This window comes from Toxotes jaculatrix, chromosome 17, assembly GCF_017976425.1.
Source record: "Toxotes jaculatrix isolate fToxJac2 chromosome 17, fToxJac2.pri, whole genome shotgun sequence".
Taxonomy (NCBI): domain Eukaryota; kingdom Metazoa; phylum Chordata; class Actinopteri; family Toxotidae; genus Toxotes; species Toxotes jaculatrix.
In genome coordinates, this window is record NC_054410.1 from 4656169 (window position 1) to 4680212 (window position 24044).

The window sequence follows — 24044 nt, forward strand, 5'->3', positions numbered from 1 at the left end:
GTAGCAGTGCCTGTTTCAGTCCATGCTCGTACAGTCTTTGGGATGGCTTTGTTTGTTTCTGAGAGTGGCAAGCCAGTAATTCTGTATGTTAAAATCAGAGGTAAACCAAAACTGTATAATGGATGTTTTCGCAGCAGTAAACCCAGAAAATAGCATCCTCTGCTAATTGAGTGTGAAAGCGTTATTGTTCCTCAGCAAACACAGGAACCTGGAACATGATCAAATCATAGTAAATCAGCCAAAGTGAGACCGACAAACTTCTGAAAGGTTGAGATTAAGACACGACACTTTCAAAATATAATCAAGAGTGTTCCTGGGATATTACCAGAGCAGAGAGGGAGGTTAAAGTCAGTTAAGTCCACTAAAATTTCTCAACAATAGCACAAAATTTTCCAGTGAAATATCTCAACATTGACTGGATGGATTGGGACAAAATTTGGTGCAGACATTCATTTCTCCAAGATGATAATGCCCGACATAATACCTGAGAGCACTGTCACAGTGGCTTTAGCCTTTACCTCAAAGCACCGCCAAGCACAGCTTCACAGAGCTGCTGGCGTGGCTGTAAACTCTTGGTCTTTTTTAAAACTCCCAAACATTGGTACAGAACAAGCACTGAGTGCATGACAACAAGAACAACACAGGGAACATAAAACAATGAGAGGCTTTAACTGCCTCTCATTCATCCTACTCTAAATTCCCGCAGTGTGAGCATCCCAGGCAGCCAGAGGACAAAAGAGCGAGTGTCTCGCTGCTGCTCAAAGCGACATCTCAGCACTCTCGCCTCCAACAGGCCCAAATATGACAGCCTACTGGGTCCAGCTGCCACTCGAGGGTCGCCCGTTCAATCCTGGCTCTGTCTCGGAGATTGGCCCCGTCTCTCGCAGCACTTAGCCTCGCGCCTGTGGGCTGATGTGCAGAAATGCAACTGATGCCCACTTCAGAAATACTGAGATGAAACGCGGCACCTTGCCCTCGGCTCTTAAGAGCAGAGAGCTTACGTGGTAACATCGCCGGCGTGATTGATTTTGCACGCAGGGTGGAGGCCCGAGGAGAAGACACATCCATATTTAGGAATAAGTAAGCAATTATTGTAACACACCGACACACCCTGAGCGCGGAAAAGGCTCGCTCGGTGTTCATTCAAATGCAATGAGGTGACAGAACTTAAGAGTACATTTCACAGTCACACTCAGGATGTCAGTCAGAAACTTAAGCAGGCTGCTGAGGAGTATAATGCGCACAGCCCTCTGTGTACTCCTCAAGTACTTCATATCCTGGCTTAACGTTATGAGCAGCAACAGACCAGCGCCTCATAAACGCTCTGTGCTGCCTTATAAAAAAAAAAAAGTACATAACAGCATTTGCATTTTTCCAGCCAGTTCTTTTTTAAAGCACCTTGGAGTCACATGTATCTGAACCTGACATCTGGATTTCCAAACCACAGGCAATTATCATTCAACCACCCTCTAACTTAGGTGATTAAGGCCCCTCCCTCGCCTATGATAGGTGATTATTAAGCACCTCAGCGTGGAGTGGCACATGTCCTGATGTGACTCTGGGAAACGTGAGATCATTGCAGAGGCAGCACTTCTATAAGCCTCCTGGCCTAATAGCCTTGGGCTTCAGAGACCTCCGAGCCAAGGCGAGCAGGGTTTATGGAGGCATGAAGAAATCACAGGATAAATTGACAAAATCAGGAGAAGAGCACAGTGTACCGGGTCAAATTAAAAAGGCAACCCGTTCCCTTATGACACACAGTAACTTTCTTTGAGTTACAATGATGATGGACCGATGCAAGGTACACAGATACCTGGAACAGATTAGGACACATAAAAATCCTGTATGCAGCATGGATCACATCTAAACTCTCATTCTGGAAAAGCAAGAAAAATGACCTCGCATTACATTTATTTTTTGGTCAAGCCACTATTTGCAAGGTCAAGAGTGAACTTGCATGCCTAAGATTTTCCCACATGTTCCCATGATAACAGTGTCATTAGCTACCAGTTAAAACACAGTCCATTCAGTCTAATGTTTACTTCTACACTGAACCTAATGACTTGCTCACTCTGCTGTGAGAAAAGCACATGAGGCTGGAGCCAGGAGGAGGTTAGCTTAGCTTCGCATTAAAACTGGAAACAGGGGGAAACAGTTAGCCTGGCTTATCCCAAAGGTAAAATCCACCTAGCAGAACCTCTGAAGCTCACAACTAACTGCGGCAGGATGTGCTGAAAGGTGCACACAGATTCTCAGGTGTCTCTGCTCTGCTGACTCCTTCTCATCTCTCTGACTGTTTCGATATTAAACTCTGCTGTAAAACAAGTTTGTCCTCTGACGACGGGCAGCGGTCAGTCGGTTTGTTTATCCACCTTGAGGGGCTGATACCCCGGGATGAGGCGGTGGATTTGACATCCGGTTAACAAGGCGAGTTCCTCCTGTCCAAACTGACAGACAGCGGTCAATAGAGAGCTGCCGTGATCTTGATTGGCACAAGAAGAGAAGTCGCTCCTCTGAGCCTCCATTCAGACAGACTCACTGTGCAGGCAACTAACACATTAAATAAAGTAGATCCACGCAGTTACAGCAGCTTCAGATGACAGTTACGCTTTTCATGTTGCTGGCAGACACCCGGGGTCACGCCAAGGATTGAACCTGGGACTTTTTAGTTACAAGAACCTTTTTATCCACTTGTCCACTCTGCTGAGTAACATCACAGCTATGCTATTCCTGGAAATGAATGTCTTATTTCAGCTAAAAGCCATGCAATGTAATACCCACTGACGGTTTTAACTTAAGAGGATAGAGAGAGGCTAAGGAGAGGCAGTCATCAGTTTAAAAAAAACAACAAAAATACACATATCCTCTCCCCCTACCTCCTGTGTTAATTACAGCTTTTTCCCTTCTCCACAGCTGCTGACCAATATCTGACAGCAGGTTTTAGCCAAGTGGACTTTAAACCACAAACTCCTTTATTTCTGTCATTACATCAGGCTAAAAACGTGCCGAAAAAAGAAAGAAAGAAGGGCTGAATATTTGTCAGATTTCAACACGATGTCAGAAAGCTTGGATCAGATTTCCAGAAACACTATGAAGAAAATAAAAAAAAGAAAACGTTCTCTTCTGGCCTTTTTTCTGACCACTTCCACTGAGGTTTTGGCAATGAAATTATACTGCTGAAGACAGAGCGTACAGTAGTTATACAAACATTACATGCAGGTGCAAGGTTATTGAAATTCAGCATCGATGAAAACTGCAGATATATTTAAATGGACAACGTTTTGAATCCAGTCGGATCTTTGTCAGGACAAAATGTTTAGAAATGGGTCCAGAGGTGTGTTTTCACTGCTCTCTGAACGTGTTCACTTTTTTTTTTTAAATTACAGTATAAAGAGACATATTCATGTCTGGTCTGTGCCGATGTTACGTTTACGTGACTGCACACGGCACCTCAGAACTACAGCCGTCTACAGAGAGTATACTGCTGGTTGAATATTCAGTTATATTCAAGCAAATATGCCAACATTTATCTCACTCCAGCTTCTTACATGTGAAGACTTGTAAGAAGCTGCTCTGGTAAAACAACTAATTTGGGAACATCAGCCTGAGCTCTGAGAAGCTGTGACCAGCATTATTTTACCAAATTTTGACAACCAAACTAACAACATAAACCCATACTGAAAATAGCTGCTAGTTGCCATTGATTAAACCATATCAGCTTCTTAGTTCACACATTAACAAATTCATCTGCAAGACAGTGATGAAGGCTGTGTGATACAGGGGCTGGGATTGTTACAGTCTAATAATAAAATCTAACCTAGACAGTTAAACCGGGATTTGGCACTAAAGACCTGCAGAGTGAACTCAGCCCCTGAGTCTCTGGGGGTCACAGCAGCCAAATCGTCTCCATGGTGCAGCCTGGCACAATGATGTGGCACAAAGCTCGTCATCCATCATGACAAATGAGAGGGTGATTATGAGCATTCAGGGCTTTTAACGCAGAGTATACCTGCAGAACACACACACACCTTTATAGGCTGATTTAAACCTGCACTCAGGCTGGAGTATTTGTTTATGAGCTGTTTGTGCTGGTGGCTGCCTGCCAAACGGTGCTCACCAACCAGAAGCCATACATCTTTTATTTACCACAACATCAGAACAGCGCAGATGGCCCAGTGAGCATTACCCCGCTGCAGGGCCTGCATGGGCATCCACTTTGGCACGGTGGTACAGCTAGCTGGTGGTAAGCCGCCGTGCAGCTGTAACGTTAGCAATCGGACAAATGACTGTGCAGGCTGCACGTCTGGCGCATTGGAAACCCTGGCTTTAAAGTTTAAAAGGACAATGAGATGCCATGCGTGCAGCGACTGACCTCGGGATGCAGTTCGGGGAGGATCCGTCAATCTCCCATGTTGCGAACAGGTTCATGGGCACGGGTCTGTTGAGAGCCCCGCTCCCGGGGAAGCTCAGCCGGCCACTTCTCTCCGCCATGGTCCGGGCTGCGGGTGGGACTGTCCGGCACCGAGCAGGAGATTTGTAAACAGCCGCGACCGGTGCGGGTCTTCTGTACGTGTCTCTGTGTGTGTGTGTCCGTGAAGGAGGAGAGCCGTCACACGCTCACGTTAGTGCGATGTGAACGGCGGAGGACGAGCTCATTTCTCCGTCCTTGTGGAGCCGGGCGGGTCGGTGTGGTCCTCTGTGCCAGGGAGGAACTGCAGTGAGAGCCGCGCAGCAGTGAACGGACCGACCGCCGAGCTTGTTGTGCCTACCACGCTGTTCCCAGTGTATGAGAGGCGATTAGTGCCGAGCAAGTCCGAGGAGGAGGGGGGGGAGGAGGGAGGAGGAGGAGCAGGACAAACACGTTTTTACAAAATTATTGTTTAAAAAACCGACTCGATTTCCTCATTGCGTTTCAAAAAGCACTGATCAACAAATAATAAATAAATAAAAGTTTCATGTACCAAAAAATCTCTGCGTTCTTACCACATGAAAAGGAGTGTTGGTCAAAGTTCACGTCTTTGGTGCGTGAACAGATCATATTTTTTGAAAAGATAAATATGTGTAAGGTCATTTAGCAAGACTCCGGCTTTTTAAATGTCAAGATTTGTTGCTTTTCTCTGGTGTATGTCACTGTTAAAAAATAATATCTATGGATTTTGGAGCTGTGATGGGCATTTTACATTATTTTAAAGACTAAACAATCAGCAGATAAATCAATAAGTGACACAGCCTTCAGGGTTCTTCAGCTGTCTCGTCTTCTGGCACTAACCACCTCTCATATAAAAAACGTCATTGAAGGTCTCTGGATTGTTCCCAGGTGCAGACAGTGCAGGTCTGGGCGGGTCCGTGGACTCAGGCCGGGTCGGTTCGACTCCCAGACCGTCACCGCGCAGTGTCCCGAACCATCTGTGGCCCACAGCTGCCAGCTGAAGCACCTTTACCTGTCCCAGTGCTGCTTAAAGAGGCTCACCACTCGAACAGAGAAGTGGAATGAGTCTGACTTTCTCCTCTTATTCTGCAGTTTGGTGCATTTTAATCTCCCACTCCTCCTCAGTGTTTTGATGGAACCCGGGTTTGTTTTCTTTATTGCGATTAATTACTGACAATTTGTTCACTTGGATCAAACACACCTGCTCCCACACCTGACCTGCTGATGTACCTTTGAGCAAGTCGCCAACCAAACCACACAAAGAATCACTTTCATGAGTAATTTATCAGAATATTGAACATTAATCAGTTTTACTCTTTGTACACAGCCATGTATTCTCCTTAATGTTGACTCAGCTGTCATTGTGCTATAAGAAGGCACTGCCACCGTGTGGCTGAAGCTGAACATGCTGAATCACCCTTTGTTCTCTTACACACAGTTTTAACCAACTAAATCTCTTTTCAGTTTTTGAACAAGTTTCCTAACAAACATGTTTAACTCTTGCTTTTGGAAAGTGCAACCATTCACCATGATGGTTTTCAGAGACTGCATGGCATGCATTTTCAGGATTAGTATAATCTGATGGATAAGCTGTTATATTAATCCATGGGTAGCTTCTCTGTAAGTATTATTTTATCAATGGCCACTCCTCTCTCATTCTATTTATAGCTGTTTCCTCTTGAACAAATGAAGCAATATAATCGTATCCTGTATTAACTTTACTTTGGCATTAACATGGCAACATACATATGTTAATAATAAGTCACGTGTTAAGAAACAAGTTAAAAGCCATCATCATCATCATCACTTCATGAGCTGACTTATTCCACACTTTGGACAAAGATGAAAATCACTATATTTAAATTGAAATGATCACAGTTTAAGTGCCTGTGATGGAGGAGATGGTGGAGGTGATGGGTATTGTGGTATTTCTACGTGTCCCATGTGAACATTTTCAACACGGCTGGCTTGAAAACCTCAGTGCTTTGATGAGGCTTCATCAGCCCATCGCTAACGGGCTGCGCTCACCACCACCACCATCACAACACCAAATGAGGAAATATCTGCTGGAGGAATGTTGTTCATCCCTCCACTGGTTTCCAGTAGAGTCCTTACAAAGGCACTTTGTGTTGTTTTTTCCATTAATTTTGTCTCCCATCTGTAGATCATCATCCACCAGGATATTAGGATGGATTTCATCTGAAGACATCAAGCTTCAATATTTCACTGCTCTTCTTCTCAAAGTGTGGTTTTCATATCCTGACTTTTCTTGTCTGATTGTGTTGAACAACCAGAGAAGCTCTTCTCCTGTAAGTCATTTTTTTATCCAGTGTTTGAACGTCTTAAATACAGCTAATGATTTTTGTCTTGTAGCATACGTGTAAGATCATTTAAACATTTCACACACATATATTGATTAGCATCATTCAGACTGACACAATACAAATCAAAAACTTTATTTGTGTCTGAAACTTAGGGTTTAGTTACATTTGTGCTGTAATCACAACACGATGCAAACAATTGTGGCTGACAGGATTTAAGTTTGTGAAAGATCTGATTAAACTGCAGAGACGTGTACATTTAAATGAGTCTCTTAACCTGAATTCACAAAATGTTAAAAAAAAAAAAAAAGCAATTGTTTTTTTCTGGACATTACTAAAAAAGAAATGAAAATATGCAGTGAGTTTTATTAGTATCAAATCAACAAATGTCTTTCGTCCTGCTGAAATGGAAACACTTGTGTTCAGACCCACGACACCACACAAGCCAAAGCAGGAGATAAAGTACATAAAAGCAAAGAAAATTAATCACCAACACGAGACGAGGTCCCGATACAGCAGTGTTTAAAACAAAAAAAGACAGTCAAAATTAGTGCCAGATTCCAATATTATTACATGCGAAAGCTGAAACTGAGATGTTTGCATTTTTATGTTCACATACATATCAGGGCAGTGAATGCAACATGTGTAGAGGCACCTGTTCACGGTGCCTCATCAAAAGCAGAATCACAGTTTCACGGCAATGCCAGGAGCTTGCATTACATACAAAAACATAGTCGTCAACAGTTTGGGGAATCGAAACTACTCCCACGGAACACCTTACACACTCAGGCAAAGCACAGAGGAGTGGATGGATTCAAGACATGGCAGACAGCTACGACAGACTGCAGGACTGTGATCATCCCCCCATCACCATGTTTTCTGTCACTCAGTATTTCATCAACATTTGAAGGGGGTTTTAAAAAGAGGGAAATGTATGAATCATGAAGTAACATGAAGTAATCATGAAGAAAACAATATTTTTCCTGTGGAAGCACTTCCAAACTAAATCAAAATAAAATAAAACAAAACAAAACAAGAAAGAAATCAAAGCTGAAGTGGGCACATTAATAACTGAAGATCTAATTTCAAAAGAAGCCATGTAAAAGGCAATTCCCTCCCCTTCATTAAAAAATAAAAAACAAAAACAAAAAACAAAAAAAGCACGTCACCACACAGGCCTATGGTGAACAACTACCAGTCTATTTTACGGCCTACAGGAGTACTGTTCTCAGTGCTTGCTGTCTGCAGAGGCGGAGCGTGAACGTGAGCGGGATCGGGAACGAGAGCGAGAGCGCGAACGTGAGCGAGACTGTTTGTTCTGAGCCGGAGCCGGTGAACGTGAGCGAGACCTAGAGCGGGACTTGGAGCGAGACTTGGATCTGGACGTGGACCTGGCTGTGCCCTTGCCCCCTCCTGATGTCTTCTTCTCTGGGGTGCGGCTGACAGACCTGGAGCGGCTCCTGGAGCGGTTGCGGCTGCGGGAACGACTCTTTGAGCGAGAGTAGCTGCGGGAACGGGAGCGGCTCTTGCTGCGACTGTCAAGAGAGAGAGAGAGACAAAGAGGCCATGATTAACACTGTGTCCTGTGTTATTATGCAGTTTAACACAATAATAAAACAATAAATGACAAATCTTCAATCTCAACATTTTGGCAAATATACTTTTTTCTTGCTAACAGTTAGATGAGAGGATCAATACCACTCACATGCTGGGGCTAAAATGTAAAGATAAAGCCAGCAGGCAGTTAGCTTAGCATAAAGACTAGAAGCAGGGGGGAGCACCCAGCTAACTTCAGGTTAGAGAAACTTAATTTCTGGCTCCAGCATCCTATTTAATTTCCAGCAAGAAAAAAAAAAGGATTTTTAAGGTCCTTAAAAACCATTAATCGTATCCTGTGCCAGACTTTTCTCCACCTGCTTTGGCTTATGAAAGTTCAAACACACAAACAGCAGTTCAAACAAGTCAAACAGTAAAGACAAATCACCTTCTGTTGTCCTCATAGATCTTCAACTTGCGCCCATTCAGTTCTGTCCCATCAAGCTTGGAGATGGCGTTCTTCATATCACTGCGAGAGGCAAACTCGACCACCCTGCATTCAAACACAAACCGTGATTAGGACCAAACTCAGGGGACAAAGACCAAGTGAGAAGTTTGACAAACAGAAAAAAAAAAACGTACCCTTCATTTTTGTTGGGTCTGTGAGCGTCCACAAAGGTAACTTCACCTGCTTTTCTCATCAGGTCTTTCAGGTCCTGTTTCAAAGCATAATGAAAGATTAGTAACACAGAACAGAACATAAGGTGCCAGTGAGAACCTTCTCTGACCTGGAGGGAGAGAAATTAGTAGGCAGCAATTAACCAGCACACACACAGAGAAACATGGGTTAACTAAAGATTTTTGTCACTTTGTCCCATAAGCTCCCATTTCAGTGGAGGGCATGTAAACAAAGAGAGCGACTGAAAATGCTTTGTGAGACTGGACAAGTGTTGCCTTTTCTCAAAAACAAATTCTCTGTCCCCAATAATTGGCTCCATGAATTCGTGTTTGGTTTCTTTTAGCTCATGAGGGAAAAAAAACGAATTCAGCTCCACAGTAAGACGCCTGACAGGTAACGCAGCCGTTAGGGGTTTTTATGTGTCAGAGGTTAAAACTTAATGCATTTTTGTAAATAAGTCAATACTGGATTTTGTGTCTGCATGTGAGATGAAGCTGTATTTATTAGGGGATGGATGAGAATAGCACTACAAGTAAGTGAACAATCACCTGACCTGATCAGGAGTTTGTGTTTATTCATATTTAAAAAAATATTTGGCTCAAAAGAGGTAACGTGTTGTATAAAGTTAAACTCATCCCCCTTTCCCATTGGAGACTGTAACTCTACACCCCATGTCTACACCCCACCCGACCCTGAACAAACCCAATCACATGAGTTTTATGCTACTTACCGCTCCATACCCAGGAAGATATTAGCATAGAGCCACTTGTCCAAATAGCAAATGGGAACCAATGCAGTGTTAAGCCCTTGAGAAACGACCTCGGCCTTGACTCAGCATCCGGCCTCCACAAGTAAGGAACCACCAGAGAGCAAGTAGGGGGAGGGGTGTGTGCCCGACTCAACACCCCCCCCCAGCTCCATCAGCAACAGAAAAAGACCCAAATGGGAGAGTGTAGGGACCGTGGATTTGAGGGGGGTTACAGCAGTCGGGGATGCCAGCCCACAGAACCTCCAGACTGTGGCTACGGACCTCCTAAGGCTACCGTATCCTGCGCTAGACCGCTTTCACCCGCTACGGGGCCCAGCCAAGACTTTAGACCGGCGGCAACTGCGTGTAAGGAGAGGCACCAAATGGACACTATTCAGAAAAAAACAACCAGGAGAGGGCGCTGCACACTTCTGTCACCTCCATGGAGGCTGTGCATTCACCTCTGATGTAAAGGAAACCATATCAGAGCAGCTGTTAAAAATCAGTTAAATGTTTTTGGTTAAAATTCCCATGAGCAGCAGTAACATGTTTTTGTGTGGGGAAAAATGTAGATGGAGGTAAACTTGGGGGAAAGAAAAAAACAAAACAAAAAACAATAAAATAAAACCCTGGGACCTTTTCTATTGTAACTAGCCAATTAACTGTGGTGTGCATATTTTCTCTTTCATGTAATCTGACTACAAACAAACTGACCCAGCCTGATCAAATGAATGCTGCTTCAAAAATATGTCATTACATGGTGACTATGCAATTTGAAAGAGCTTGTTTTGCAATACAGATAATAAAGTTTAGTAATCTCTTACCTGCCAGCTAATCCGTGAAGAGAGGTTCTCTACAATGAGTCTGTGGTCAGTCCGCACAGGAGGGCCATACCTGCACAGGTAACGAAAGTGAACAAGAACCTTTAATACAACATTTTTTGTGAAAAGAGGGGACAGCTGTTTAAACACATTCACCTGAATTTATTCTCACAGTTTCACTTCGTCTTTGCTGTATTTACTTTGCCAGCCTTAGAGCTGTGTCAATATTTGAACATGATTCAGAGGTGAAACAACAGGTTTTCATTTTCCACCGGCTTTGACTTCATCTCAGCTTGTCCTGCTTAAAATTTTAACATAAACCTTTTAACATAACATTTTTTTCTACATTCATTTTCTGCTATAAACTAGATTTTTGTCAGTCTTTGTTCTGAAGACAAACATTTTTGCACATTTCATTGTTTGCTTTCTCATTAATGTATTTTGCCTACTGCTTTATTTGGCTGCATAACCGTGTCTCTAGTTTCATTTGCAGATTATCCATGCTCACACACTTGATAAAGCAACAAATGAACACACTTTTAGTGTGACAGTTTTATATCAGACAGAATCTTTCACCTAACTAGTTACTATTTAAAGACCAATGTACCTGGATCCACTGCTGCGAGATGGGCGGTAGCTGCTGCCGCCGCCGCCGCCGCCGCCACCACCGCCGAAACGTCCCATTCCAGGTCCACCACCTCTTCCTCTTCTGGAGCGAGCGTGCTCGATGGTGACCCTGAAAACAGAGAGCGAGAAATTCTTTAGATAACATATTAATAAGATGAGTAACAAATAAAATGTTACCAATATGTCTAAGATGGAAATGTAGGTTGTTATTTGTTAAAAAAAAAACATTATAAGATTTATAATTCACTATTCACTATAAAAGAAACTGTAAAAACGTATTTACTGGATGATATTCTCTGTTTTATAGGAAACAGAAAGTCTGTAGTGACTGCAGAAAAATGTCCTAGAAGAACTGACAGTGAATAATGAAGCAGCTGTCAGGCCTGCTATTATGCTATTACGATTTTTCTGAAAAGTGGACAGGTTCACAGCTGAAGGCTCTGCATCTGACTAAAAATCTGTCTGGATAAAACAGCTCCAACAAACCGTCAGCTGACCCACAGATTCAGTCGCTGATTAAAGCTGCAGCTAATTATGCTTTTCATTATCAATTTATCTGTCTATTTATTTCAATTAAGGGATTTATTTTCTATAGAAGTGACATTCAAACAGTGAACAGTGACTACACTGGTATTTTTCAGCATCTCTGCAGCAAATCCAATTCTGATCAGCATATACTGCAAACTATTAGACTCCTACACAATACAGTGTAGGAATACAGTGCTAAAAAAAAAAAAAAAAAACACGCTCACTGTGACTTCAAATCTGTTCCTTTAATTTAATTCTGTCCTTGCAAGATGAGGAAGCTTGTGAGTCATGGTGGGAACAGACGCAGCTTTCAAGTTCTTTAAAAAAACAAAGTTAACAGCTACACCAAAGCTAGTGTAAATGCTCAAGAAGTAACCAAAATTTTACAGCCAGCAACCAATTCTAACTCAGTCTCTATCACAGTGATAACCACTGGTGGGTGTACTGGAGGATGGTGAACATCAGCATCAGCTAACCCTGGTGCGATGGTACTCAAATGCTGCACCTCTCTTTGGATACAAACCTGCCATTTAGTGTGTGTGAATACAGCAGAGTACTGGGCTCAGAACACAAAGAAACCACCCAAGATTAGATCGTTACCTTTCACTGCACAACTCTTTGCCGTTCAACTCGTACACAGCGTCGTCTGCATCTCTGTGGTCATCGAATTCCTGAAAAAGACAGAAACGAAGCGGTAATTGTAGAGGCAAAAAGATTTTTTTTTAAAAGGGCAGGATTGGAGATCATAATTCTCACAAAGTGGTCTGCGACACTAACCACAAAGCCAAATCCATTCTTCAGGTTGATCTCCCGAATTCGTCCATATCCCTTGAAAAACTTCTCCACGTCTCTTTCTCTGGCATGTGGGCTCAAACGGCCGATGAAGACACGACAGCCACTCATATCGATATCTGCTGAAATGGGAAAAGACAACATTTGGTCAACATTTAACAGACAGCTTAATATTTGATGGTATCCTGACTTAACTTTACCAACAGTTCATTTTAAACACATCACAGTATGCAGACTCACATTCCAAGATTAATAAGTAACCAATATATTACAGATCAGAAATAAACTCTCTACTTGCGAATAAGCATCTGAATAGTGTCACATTAAAGCCTGGAGCAAAGACCGTGGGCTACAGTGAAACTGGTCGACCCTGAACAGGATCAAAGCCTAATGGTAATCCAGTTCTGGTCAAACCAGTTTCAGTTCAGTCCTTTACTTTCAAACACAATCCGGTTTCACAAAAGATCTCACAAAGTGAAACTAGTAAAAATTTGAGGTACTTGTACTTTACCCAAACATTTTCTTTTCACGCAGCTTTCTACTTCTACTCCACTACATTACTGAAACAATTAATGATTAACTAATAAGCTGATAAACAGCAAATTGAGTGGGAGCTACTTTCCAATAAATATTTGTGGTATTTTTTAACTAATTCATGATTCTAGCTTCTAAAAGATTTGCTGGTTGTCCTATAGTTTCATTTTATATTTTAAATGTATTTTTTTAATAATTTAGAATTTTATGACCATTGGTCGAACAAAACAATTTGTTAACTGAGAGAAAACAATTTGTGGAGGTCATTTTCCTGGCACGTTGTTCACAATAAAATTCATCGATAAATGATAATAACCGTTAGCTGAAGCCACAGTAAATTATTCTGATTATACTTACACTTACTCGATAAAGGGGTTTTACTTATAATGGAGTATTTCTAGAATGTGGTATTAATATTTTTACTTCAGTAATGGATCTGACTACCCTCTCTACGACTGCACATCAGTCATTGCTCAGGCCTCATTTTAGCCTGAGGACACACTGTGACAAATTTCTCTCAATTTCACGCATCATTGAAAAGAAAAAAAACATACAAGAGACGAAAATTGAACATCTGCCTAAATACAATCCCATTTTTCTGTTTAATATTAGGATAAAGTAGGCTTTTATTTACTACGGCTAAAAGCAGCGTTAGCCTGCTGCCTCGGTAGCGGCAGTAGCTCGCCTCGAGGTCTGTTTCAGTTACCCACCGTTAGCTACGAAGACAACGATCGCCGTGCGGAATAAAACGAAACCGGCGGTTAGCTATTTAAAACCGTCAAAATAACACGATTATTTAACACCGAATAAGTCGGATTCTCACCTTAATTTTCTTCTCAAACAGTCTCCGGTGCTGCTGTTTACGCTGCTTGTTTGCTGCAACTTTCACGCTGGCGCCCAGTCGACTGTGTCAAAATGGCGAACGAGTCCAAAGAGCAAGTGAACAGGAAACGCTGCTGCCGTCAGGTTGCCAGTTGCTCATTAACTAATGTTGGCGACTTAACCCTTTTATCGTCCGAACAGGACGATAAAAGGTCCCGACAAATATTGCACCAGCTGTACTAATTAATCACAGTGGAATAAGGCGAAGCTTCTCCAGTTTAAATACACTAAAATACTTTTTTTGTAATTGAGAAAAAAAAAACGAGTGGGGTTTCATCGAATGGAGGATACGACACGAATTTGGCAACCCAGGTCAGACTGAGGTGGTCTGTATTGTCCATAGACCGTATAAAAGAAGGTATTGTCGCCAAATAAAAAAGTACTACCTGAAAACAAGGTGCTTTATATTAAGTAGAGTTTTCTATTTGATATATCGGATAACACACGACCTTCCTTTACATAACACTACTTTGTGTCTTTCACAAAAAACTCAAATGCTGCCATAAAGTAGTCATACTCATTGTTTTTCAACATTGCTCATGATAACCTCATACGCCCAGAGATGTTAACTTTGAATTACATGGTATGGCAAAATGTATTTCTTCTTACAGAACATACCATCCTATGGTCCGCCACCACCATATTTTAGACTAAAACAAAAGAAGCAAAACATTTCTTGGTTATCCATCTCTTTATTCTAGTGCTATATCATCATTCTTGAAATTTTCTTGGGTTAGGAAAAGGAAATACAAGGTTAAGGTTGACACAGTACAATAGAAAAAAATACCTGTCTGGTCTGCTCTGTAGAAAGTGCCAAAGACTTTTGAGCATGGAATACTGATCACTGTACAGCCCCCGTCGACTCAAAATATACCAAAGAATCTGAACACAATACACTCGGTGAAATGTCGGACTACACCAAAAATAAAGAAGGATATAGCTTATTTAAGAACACGAAGAAGACGTCAAAAGATTAATTTGCACTTTAAGCCCCATTTATCAAGGTGTTCAGCAGGAATGAGATAACTGTCACTAATACAAGTCGTGTGACTTCCTTCCTGAGAGAGGGTAGCTGTCCATGAACACACTACAGGGGGGGTTCAAATCACATGTGGCCTTGTTTACTGAATGTTTACATTAAGAAAAGCAAGCAACATGAGTTGAAATGAGTAAAACTACAAGAAGCTGATGTTTGTCAACATCATTAGATCATTATAATCACCAATATCATCAATATCGGGGGGAAATACTCGTTTATGGGGTTGTTTACTGACTAATCCACAATGATTACAAATAACTTCATGACATCATATATTTTCCCTTTATGATAATCTGATCTTCTCACTTCAACAAACCAAACCTCTGACCATTTTGAGTAATTTCATAAAAAAGCTTTGTATCTGTAAACATGTCACAGTTCAGTTCACAGCTGAAATAAACCAAACATAAAAATATGGTCTTAAAGAAATAGCTTGGCATCCTTCTTGTTCGTTAGAGGAGAAGATTGATTTGATTTGATCTTTACAGGTGCTGGTAGGCAGATTTTCTTACCTTTGGACAAAGCCAGGCTTTGCAGTTTGTCCCTGTTTCCAGTTTTTATGCTAAGCTAAGCTAACTGGCTGCTCGCTTAATATCTACTGTACAGATGTGAGGTTGTCATCGATCTTCTCATCTAACTCTCTGCAACAAACTGAATAAACGTACTTTGAAAAATGCTGAACTATTCCCTTAAGCATTACTGTAATTTAAAGGGGAACACTGAATTGTCTGCTTTTCTTACTCATGGCAGCTCAGTCTTTAACAGTTTAATGGTGAAAGAAAAAAAGATTAGACCAGTATCACCCAGGGACAATCTCTGGGTGAAACTTATCGCACCTTTATAATATAAATACCATTTGGATATAAAAGCGTAGACAAAAAGTGTACTGGGTCACAAAGTCAATAATAGTCAGTGTAGCAGCTTGACTTTCTTTGTGTTTGTGTCTCTGAGAGGTCCACAGATAGTGACTGGGCTGCCCGAGGCTGTATGAACAGCAGCTATTTAAACTGAACAGTATTTGCCCTTGATTGTTTACAACTGTCGGTGCACTTGTTACGCTGGCGGCTGGTTCACCGTTTGAGACAAATCCCAGTTTACATTGTTTCTTTTACAAAAGGAAAAGGAAAATAAGTTTTTGATGATAAGATCAGAAGTGTGGTGTCCCAGTTTAGTTTGATGTTTTATCAAATTCTTTCAACATGCAACATTCGATCTCAAGCAGTCAAATCCTCTTTAACCCACTAACCTACTAAAATGGCCAAAGTAAACTACCAAAGCTCCACACAAAGAAAGCAGAGTCAACAATATCAACTGAAGGCCACATAGAGGTTATTGAACGAGAACTTGCTGAAACTGAGCAGATTAGCAGTTTCCTGGTAATGTCAGGAGTCTCAGGTGTCTATAACTAGTTATTCTACAAAAGCAGCTCTGAAGGCAGGGCAGGGAACAAGGCTGACAAAGGTTTAAAAGTCCATGGAAAAGACTGATAATAACGTACTACAAACTTCAGATCTACAAGTGGTTGTTGTCGAAGTCTGAGCCACGCTTCAGTGCTCAGGGTTCGGGTTAAAGTCTGCCTCTGTCATCCTGTCAGGTGTAGAAAGGACAGGCAGGGTCTCTGTGCTGTAGGTCTGAAGTCTCTGGCTGCAGCTCTCTTCATGAAGAGGAGACTCTTCTTTTCCTGCCTCTTTATTCAGAGGACAAACAGTATGAGGTCAGGTGGTTGTTCAAGCCTACTAATGCCACTTGAGCCACTAGCAGCGGTGGCAGGAAGGTCCAGAGGTCAGTGTGTGTGTGGGGGCAGTTCACACCCTCGTGTGGCGACAGCTGTGGGAGGAGCCCGAGCCGGTGGCAGCAGCGCCGGATGGGGACGAAGGATCCTCGTCGCTGGACTCGTTCTGCTCCTCCTTGTGGAGGCCGAGGCTGATGTGGCTCTGCAGGGCGGCCGGCGTCAGCCACTCCTTGGGTAGGCAGCTCTGCAGGAAGGGGATGCAGGAGCTGAAGTACGCCAGTCTGTTCACCCAGCGAGGGATTTCCCGTCCACACAGCAGCTGAAAAAAAGGCAAAAGATGTAATGTTTAGCATGTTGTCTCTGCTGATGTTGGAGTCCTCTCTAAGACCAAGGAAGTGGATCTGACGCTGGGAATGGGATTGTTATAAACCAAAGTTCTGGCCAAAGTTAAAGTGTGACCTGCTGGTGGTGGTGCTAGATGAAAGGTCTGAGAATCACCAAAACTAATACAGTTCATCCTCATGGAAACATGGATGTCTGTAGCAAACTTGCAATCCCTTGAATAGTTTTTGAGACATTTTACTCAACGTTAACCTCATGGAGCGCAAGACGACAAATCAGGGGACCACAAAAGTCATTAGAATTCATCCTCCAGGGAACATGAACATCTGTACAACACTTCATCACACTTCATCAGATAGTTGAGATATTTCAGTGTGGAACAAAGTAGTGCTACACAGCTGGTTCAAAACTTGTAGTGTTGAAGCTTTTACTGATTTTAAAAAGCCCTTTTCAGACACACAGAAGATGTTATACAACTGTTTTCACAGGTTGAATAGGACTCATCGTGACAACTATACTGACCTTCATGTGTAAAATTGGTGGAATGCCATTTTAAGTGTGTTTCAGTGTAAACTATAGTATATATAGACTGACCTCAGACAGCGAGGAGGAGAAGTGGTTGCAGTTTTTGTGCATCAGATGGTAGGCGTTCCCTCTGAACTCTTTACCGAGCTCCTCCATGATTTTATCCATGTCCTCCTCTGTGAAGTCTGTGGTGCCCAAAACAATGGCCTCCCTGTTTAAAAGCAGGAAAGGACATGACAGCACACTTATCTCCACCATTAACGCTGACAACACCACTACACATTCTATGCTAAAGCAGAGCACGCTCACTTGAATTTGAATGTCTCTCCCAGTTCAGCAGCATTGCCGGGGTTGATTTCAAAGATGCCACTGAAAGGGTACGGATGGCCCCCGTATGCAAATTCTGTGTGGACAGAGATGCAAAACATAGGTCGACTCCCCAAATGAAAGCACTAAACAGCTGTAATTACACAGACGCAAGCAATTAATCACAGTCTCACACTGCATTTAAATCATTAGGCCTGGCTAATTACAGGCCTCCGAGCTCTGTATTTACAGCGATGATGATGGTAAACAGCGATGAAGAACACCAGACTCCTCAAATCTGCTACAAAGCAAATGATGAGCTTATAAAATATTACGTGCTGTTACAGATTAAACCACCAAGAACTATACAAAGTAGTTAAAATAATATTTACACATTACTGCATAAATAATAATAATCCAATACGATAATGTGTAATAATATAATAGCATAACACACACACAGGCATTTTTCTGCATCCTGAGTACTTTGGTACTTTTTACAAATAACACTTTTGGAGATCAGATATTTTCATTGCAGGATTTTTATTTCTAATGGAGTGATTTTATGTTGCAGTGCTGCCATTTTTACTTCCTCCACCACTGATGGAAACATTATACTTGTGTTGTTTCACTGTCAGTTGAAACATCCTTTACTTATTAGTATTATGAACAAAATGCACTTTCAGTATCAAGTGTTAGTACTCATTATACAGCACAACGACAGAGTTATATTGTTTTATATATTACTGGATGCACAAACATGTAAATGACATTTTAATGTTGAAGCTTGTCATATGCAGCTAATATGCAACTACTCTATATGCTGGTAGGTATTCTAATCTACAACGACGCATCATATTTCAGAAAACTATAATATGTTTGGTACATAAATACAAAATCTGCAAGTTAACTAGTAAATATAAGCTACCAAATGAACATACCAGGGTAAAAGTATTTGTCAGTATTTGTCTTTGTGGAGTAACGGTACAAAGTACAAGAGAATCAAAACTGTTCTTAAGTACAGGATGGGAGTAAATGCACTTAGTTATATTGCCCCCATTGTCTGTGGTTTGCGACATTTTTGCAAACTCATGGATTCATGAAAGCTCTTAAGATGCCCGGTCATTATTCAAAACAACAAAAATACTAGACTCTTTTGATAGTATCCATATTTAAAATATCACACTTTCTCATAACCTAAAAAGCTGTGGTGCTGGGTGTCGACATTACAAACACTCTGTCCAGATGGACTATGTGCAGCAAGATTCAATAAATGTAACTTAGATTGATTTAATGCCATATTTTGCAGTTTTAGTCATCAACACTAGGATGACGGGAGTCTGAGATTTTCACCTGATAGTGACAGTATATTAAATTCATGCCATCATTATGCAAAAATATGCTGCAAGCTCAGGGTATCATGCTGAAGATCCATTAAAATGAGTGACTTCCTGCTCCAATAAAGACTGTGTTTTCACTTCCATCATATTTCTCTGTGTGCAGAGCCAATACTTCTGGTTGCAAGGGCAAAGTGGAAATCCCAGAGATCTAGTTTCACGCTGGTTTCTGCCTGTCTCCTTTTTTTAAAAACACAAACTCACACACACAATCACACACACAGTGAGTCAGCGGTGACTCAACCCAGAGAAATGGGGTCATGTTATTGGGAGCACAACTCCATATTCCATTTTTATAGCCAAACTTCATCTGTGTCTGTGAAATCAGCCTCACACAGAATTTCACGATGCACAGATCCGAGGTCTGGTCTGGTCTGGTGTTGTTCTGGAAAGACAAACTGTGACGGCATTTCACAAACACAAAAGAATACTCATCTTACCTCGGCCATAAATCTCAATGCCTGAGTGGAAGACTCCAATACCCAGATTGGAAGTGTATTCGTTTATCCAGTACTGCAGAGAAAAGGGAGAGAAGGGGGTTGGGCGGAGTGAGGCATTCAGGATCTATATCAAGAGTTTTTTGTTTTTTTTTAGAAAATATAGAGTTGTATCAGGCAGGAAAAACTGCAGCAGCTCTGCAGAGAATACAGTTTAATACTTGATTGCTAAATTATACTTCAGAGAAGAAAAGCTCGCCTGACTTTACACAATACTGCTGATCCAAGTTACTTACACCGATGATTAATCAACGTTTTTTTGCTATGGGAATTGTTTGACATTTATTATTTCTCTTGCCAAGAGAGAGAACATCAATACCACTCTCATATCTGTAAGCTAAATATGAAGCTTTAGCCTGATCCTCCACTTAGCTTTGATAAGGACTGGAAAGAGGTGGAAACAGCTAACCTGGCTCTCTAGCCCCAAAATTGTTGAACTATTCCTTTAAGAACTGCATCTGTGGCACTGGTTTGCAATACAACAGATATTGTTTAATGTGGTTAAACTGTCATTACTGCCTATCAAGCCTATCTTTGCAGGCTTTCATGGTTAAATAAAGGTTTTAAATTTGTAATTCGCAAATTTGCAAATTGCAAATTTTCAGATTGTGGGAGGAAGATTCACACACAAGACAATCCCGGCCATCAAACCTGGCGTGTTCTTGCTCACTGCAGACAATCAGTAGATTATTCATGGCAGGACCACAGCTCCCCCACCCCACGCCCACTGACACGCCCATACCCTCGGACGCCCGTGAGGAAACATGCTAAGAGCTCTCCACGCTGCCCCAGCTGTCCCCTATTAATAATAGAACACATTTCCGGGCTCACAGTGATACAATAAAAGCATTTCCACCACTTTGCTTTATGTCAACAGAGTCTTCTCATGTTTCTGCCGTGACCTCTACCCTATTGGCTGTCTAGCTTTTGCCATTTCACACCAGGGATGGATGGGAATCTTTTAACCAAAGCAACCCTCTCAGCTTCCTGGAAGGAAACCATCCACAAGGACAAAGTCTTCCACCTGAGTGAAATGAGACTGTGACAAGCCTCCTAATAAAACGATCTGACATTTCCCTAACAAATCAGTCCTGGCAACATTAGCGAAGCTTTCAGAGTCACAGATATGAGTTGTCCTCCTCTGATGATGCACCTTCACTGTCTTGCTTTTGTGAAATCATGTTGGATGCCAACGCTGCTGCAACGATCCATGCAGTCTCCCCCTACAATCTCCTGGCTATGCAGATACAGCACACGCCACTACACCCATCTACCAGTCACACGGATTACACACTGAAGGTGATCGACTCGTCATCATCCCTCCTTACATCATTCACTTTCACCACTGGCTTCTTGCATTCTCGTGTTTAAACTCTCTGCTCTGACTGTCACTGCCCTCACGACGGCTTTCTCCCTCGTCAACAGCCGCTGCATCACCTGTCCGGTCCCCGGCACTGCAGAGCCACACCGGAAATCAAGCAGCTGTTCGAGCAGCTGACACTTCTGGCCCAACTAAGGTCCTCCTCGTGTGTGAAACGGCTTGAAGATATCAGGAAAGAGCTGAGAACCCAGAACTGCACCTGGCTTTGAGTTTTAGTGAGTGATCAAACATTTATGTGTGTGAGTATTCTTAAAATCACAGTCACGTTATCGGCAACATGCATCGTGCTCTTGTTTTATAGCTGTACAATTTCTCAAAAATACATGGAGCAGGTCTTGAAATGTAGAGAATGACAACACTTGTTGGAACAACCTCAAGTATTTGGAGAAATCAGCTTCGTCACCAGTCTGTAAGAGCTGTGCCACATCGTCAAACAAGCACTCTCTTTATTTTATTTTAACTTTATTTTAAGTGCAACCCAACATTTTAGCATTTATAAGCAGTGAACCCATAATTAATAAATGATTTATAACACACCGTAATGGAGCTTAAAGCACATATAAGAACATTTTACCTGTTTATTCATGTTTTTATCAAAAACTATAACAACAACAAATCAAGCCTACTTTTTTGTGCTGTTTATGGTAGACTATTTTCTGCTATGGCCGCTAAATGTATTTACACTTATTAGTTTTATTGGTTCACAACTTGTCCTTAAACTACATTTTAGTGTGTTACAAACAAGATATTGTGTGTCTGCTTCTAAAATGCAAAACAAGGCGAGCTGAATGAAAGTGTTCCCAGCAGAGATACACAACACAAAATCAGAAATGTTCAAATGTAAGATGGAGTAATTCTGCGCTTTTACAGCAACATGTTGCATAATATTCACACAGGACGCCGTTCAGCAGTACAGTGTGTGAAGACCAGGCAGTGGGCACATGTCTGAATGAGGACCCTTGTCCTCTGCTGATGTGTGTGGGTTTAGCTGAGCATGTTTATGAGTGTGAAAACGTGTGTTTGTGTGTGTGCATCATGTGAGCGGAGGGCACAGTGACAGAGGTCAGAGGGTTGAGGCAGCTCTTGTTTCACAGGCCTGAGTTTGGAACATGAAACTGAATTTTCTTGTGTACTTTCTTTCTTCCCTATTTTATCTTTTCGTGTCCAAATTTCACTGGATGATTTTACTTTTTTTCCACAAGCCAAACACAGAGGAGACACAGCTTAATAATGGCTGAGTTAGTAGATAGAGTAGGATGTGACTACAATGCATGTCTGCAGCGAACCAGCTAAGGCCACGTACACTCTGTGTAGCTACAGCATACATACCACCCAGCCTCTTCTTCAACAAGTATTGCAGTAAATCTTTGAACATGGGTGTGACTGCTCACCAAATTCCACAGAAAATAATTTTAATTTAACACTTCTTGGAAGACCACATGGATGGTATTAAATTAGACACATCAACATGGAAATGATTTAAGTGTGGATTGCTTTAAACTGATTTTGCTGCCCATTTTCCGTGTCATATCTGAGTCCAGCTGTGGTCTCTGCAACATCACAATAGCTGTGAAGTGCACAAGTGAAACAGGTGTGTGGCGGGCCTGCTATTTCTACTGGTGCATCCACTTCCCACGTTGGTGCCTGGTGACAAATATTCCCAGTAAGAAACAGAAAACATTCACCTAAAACTGGGCAGGAAGTGAGTGCAGTTTGGTTGAGACGGACACTTACCATATCATACACGTTAAGGATGACAGGTTCATTGGCCATGGTTTAAACCTGAGCTGGAAAGGCAAACGTCCCCACCCTCCACGTTTTAAGGTCGTCGGCACCTCCACACCCCGCTGAAGTCACAGGGCCACACGGTGGACAGCAGCAGCGGCAGCGGGCAGGCTTCAGCTGGGGGGGGGGGGGGGGGGGGGTGAAGAAGGCTGTTCACTTCCCCGTCCGGAGGGCAACAACTACTGCATGGGACACAGCTCTGCGCGTAAAGCCAGGAATGAAAATGTCCAAAAAAAGCAAGCGGACAACTGAAGCTTTTAGCGAGGAGTCACAGAGCCCATTATCGGAAGTAAGGTCAGGAAAGCATGAAGCTCAGACCCCTGCGGGGGGGAAGCGGGGTGCAGCACTGGACGCGGCCCATAACCCGGCTCCAAAAATATCTGCTTGACAGGGAGAACCGGTGCAGGCAGGAGGCGTATTCGCGAAATAAAAGCAACCGCAGCAGCTCAAACTAACGGCTCAGAGGCGATAATGTGATCCATGGGGGACACAAAGGGGCCCACAAGTGTTTGAATCTGAAGCGGGCGTCCTCCTGTCATCATGGGCGAAAAGGGGACAGCTAGGGCGGGCCGACGTCGAGGCCATTTTCACGCAGAGGATGTTGGTTCAGCTGCGGTGGGAGAGGACTCCTGAGCCGTGGTGGTTAATTACAGCTGACAGGGGAGTCCGGCTCACCAGCAGCAGCATCCCCGGCCGGCGCTGCTGCTACTGCTGGCCCGCATCCAGCATCCTCTTCGTCGTCGGGAGGGGAGGCTGGTCGGCACAAACCTCCGCGACATGACTCCTCCACCGACACCGAATCGTTTGCCCAAACCTTAGCTCGACGAGTATCTTTTTTTTTCTTTTTCCAAGCGTATTTCAGAAAGTACCGAGGCGGCCGCGGACCTTCCGTGTGGCGGATTAGTTCTCCAGCCCTGGCTCTGGCTCTGTTTCTGGCTCCCTCTCCGGACTGGACGGGGCTGAGAAGCGTTGGATTACATCATATCTGCCTCCGAGGCAACATCCTCCGACAGCTGATGTGAGGCAGAGCTGCTGGTGGGTGTACCGGAGCACATTCACTCACAAAAGACACGCCACTTTTAACTGTTCCCGTCGAACAGCCTCCATGTTGAAATATGCTTCATCTTCACCTCCGCGCGACCG

The 24044-nt window shown here is 42.7% G+C and overlaps 3 protein-coding genes across 5 annotated transcripts in view; all 3 read right to left on the reverse strand.

Moving 5' to 3' along the window:
- pacs2 (phosphofurin acidic cluster sorting protein 2) overlaps window positions 1-4759 on the reverse strand; it is a 49287-nt gene extending 44528 nt beyond the window's left edge. For both annotated transcript variants that reach the window (XM_041061577.1, XM_041061576.1), the window contains exon 1: window positions 4373-4759. In XM_041061577.1, coding sequence (XP_040917511.1) covers window positions 4373-4491 — 119 coding nt within the window. In that variant the 5' untranslated portion in view covers window positions 4492-4759. The remainder of the gene's footprint in view (window positions 1-4372) is intronic.
- Window positions 4760-6869: 2110 nt separating this feature from the next.
- Window positions 6870-13961, reverse strand: srsf5a (serine and arginine rich splicing factor 5a). Of its 2 annotated transcripts, none has more exons than XM_041061580.1 (8): window positions 13839-13961; window positions 12467-12600; window positions 12290-12360; window positions 11142-11270; window positions 10538-10607; window positions 8929-9002; window positions 8735-8839; window positions 6870-8285 (listed from the first exon to the last, which is right to left on the reverse strand). In XM_041061580.1, the coding sequence occupies exons 2-8, from the start codon at window positions 12590-12592 to the stop codon at window positions 7979-7981; spliced, it is 882 nt and encodes a 293-aa protein (XP_040917514.1). In that variant the 5' UTR covers window positions 12593-12600; window positions 13839-13961; the 3' UTR covers window positions 6870-7978. The 2 variants fall into 2 exon arrangements, with proteins under 2 accessions (XP_040917514.1, XP_040917515.1); XM_041061581.1 differs by having other exon boundaries at window positions 12467-12603; window positions 13839-13955.
- A 626-nt stretch (window positions 13962-14587) lies between these two features.
- Window positions 14588-23979, reverse strand: LOC121197801 (deubiquitinase DESI2). Its single transcript, XM_041061582.1, has 5 exons — window positions 22851-23979; window positions 19679-19751; window positions 17845-17938; window positions 17605-17746; window positions 14588-16987 (listed from the first exon to the last, which is right to left on the reverse strand). The coding sequence occupies exons 1-5, from the start codon at window positions 22887-22889 to the stop codon at window positions 16742-16744; spliced, it is 594 nt and encodes a 197-aa protein (XP_040917516.1). The 5' UTR covers window positions 22890-23979; the 3' UTR covers window positions 14588-16741.
- Between the last annotated feature and the right edge of the window lie 65 nt (window positions 23980-24044).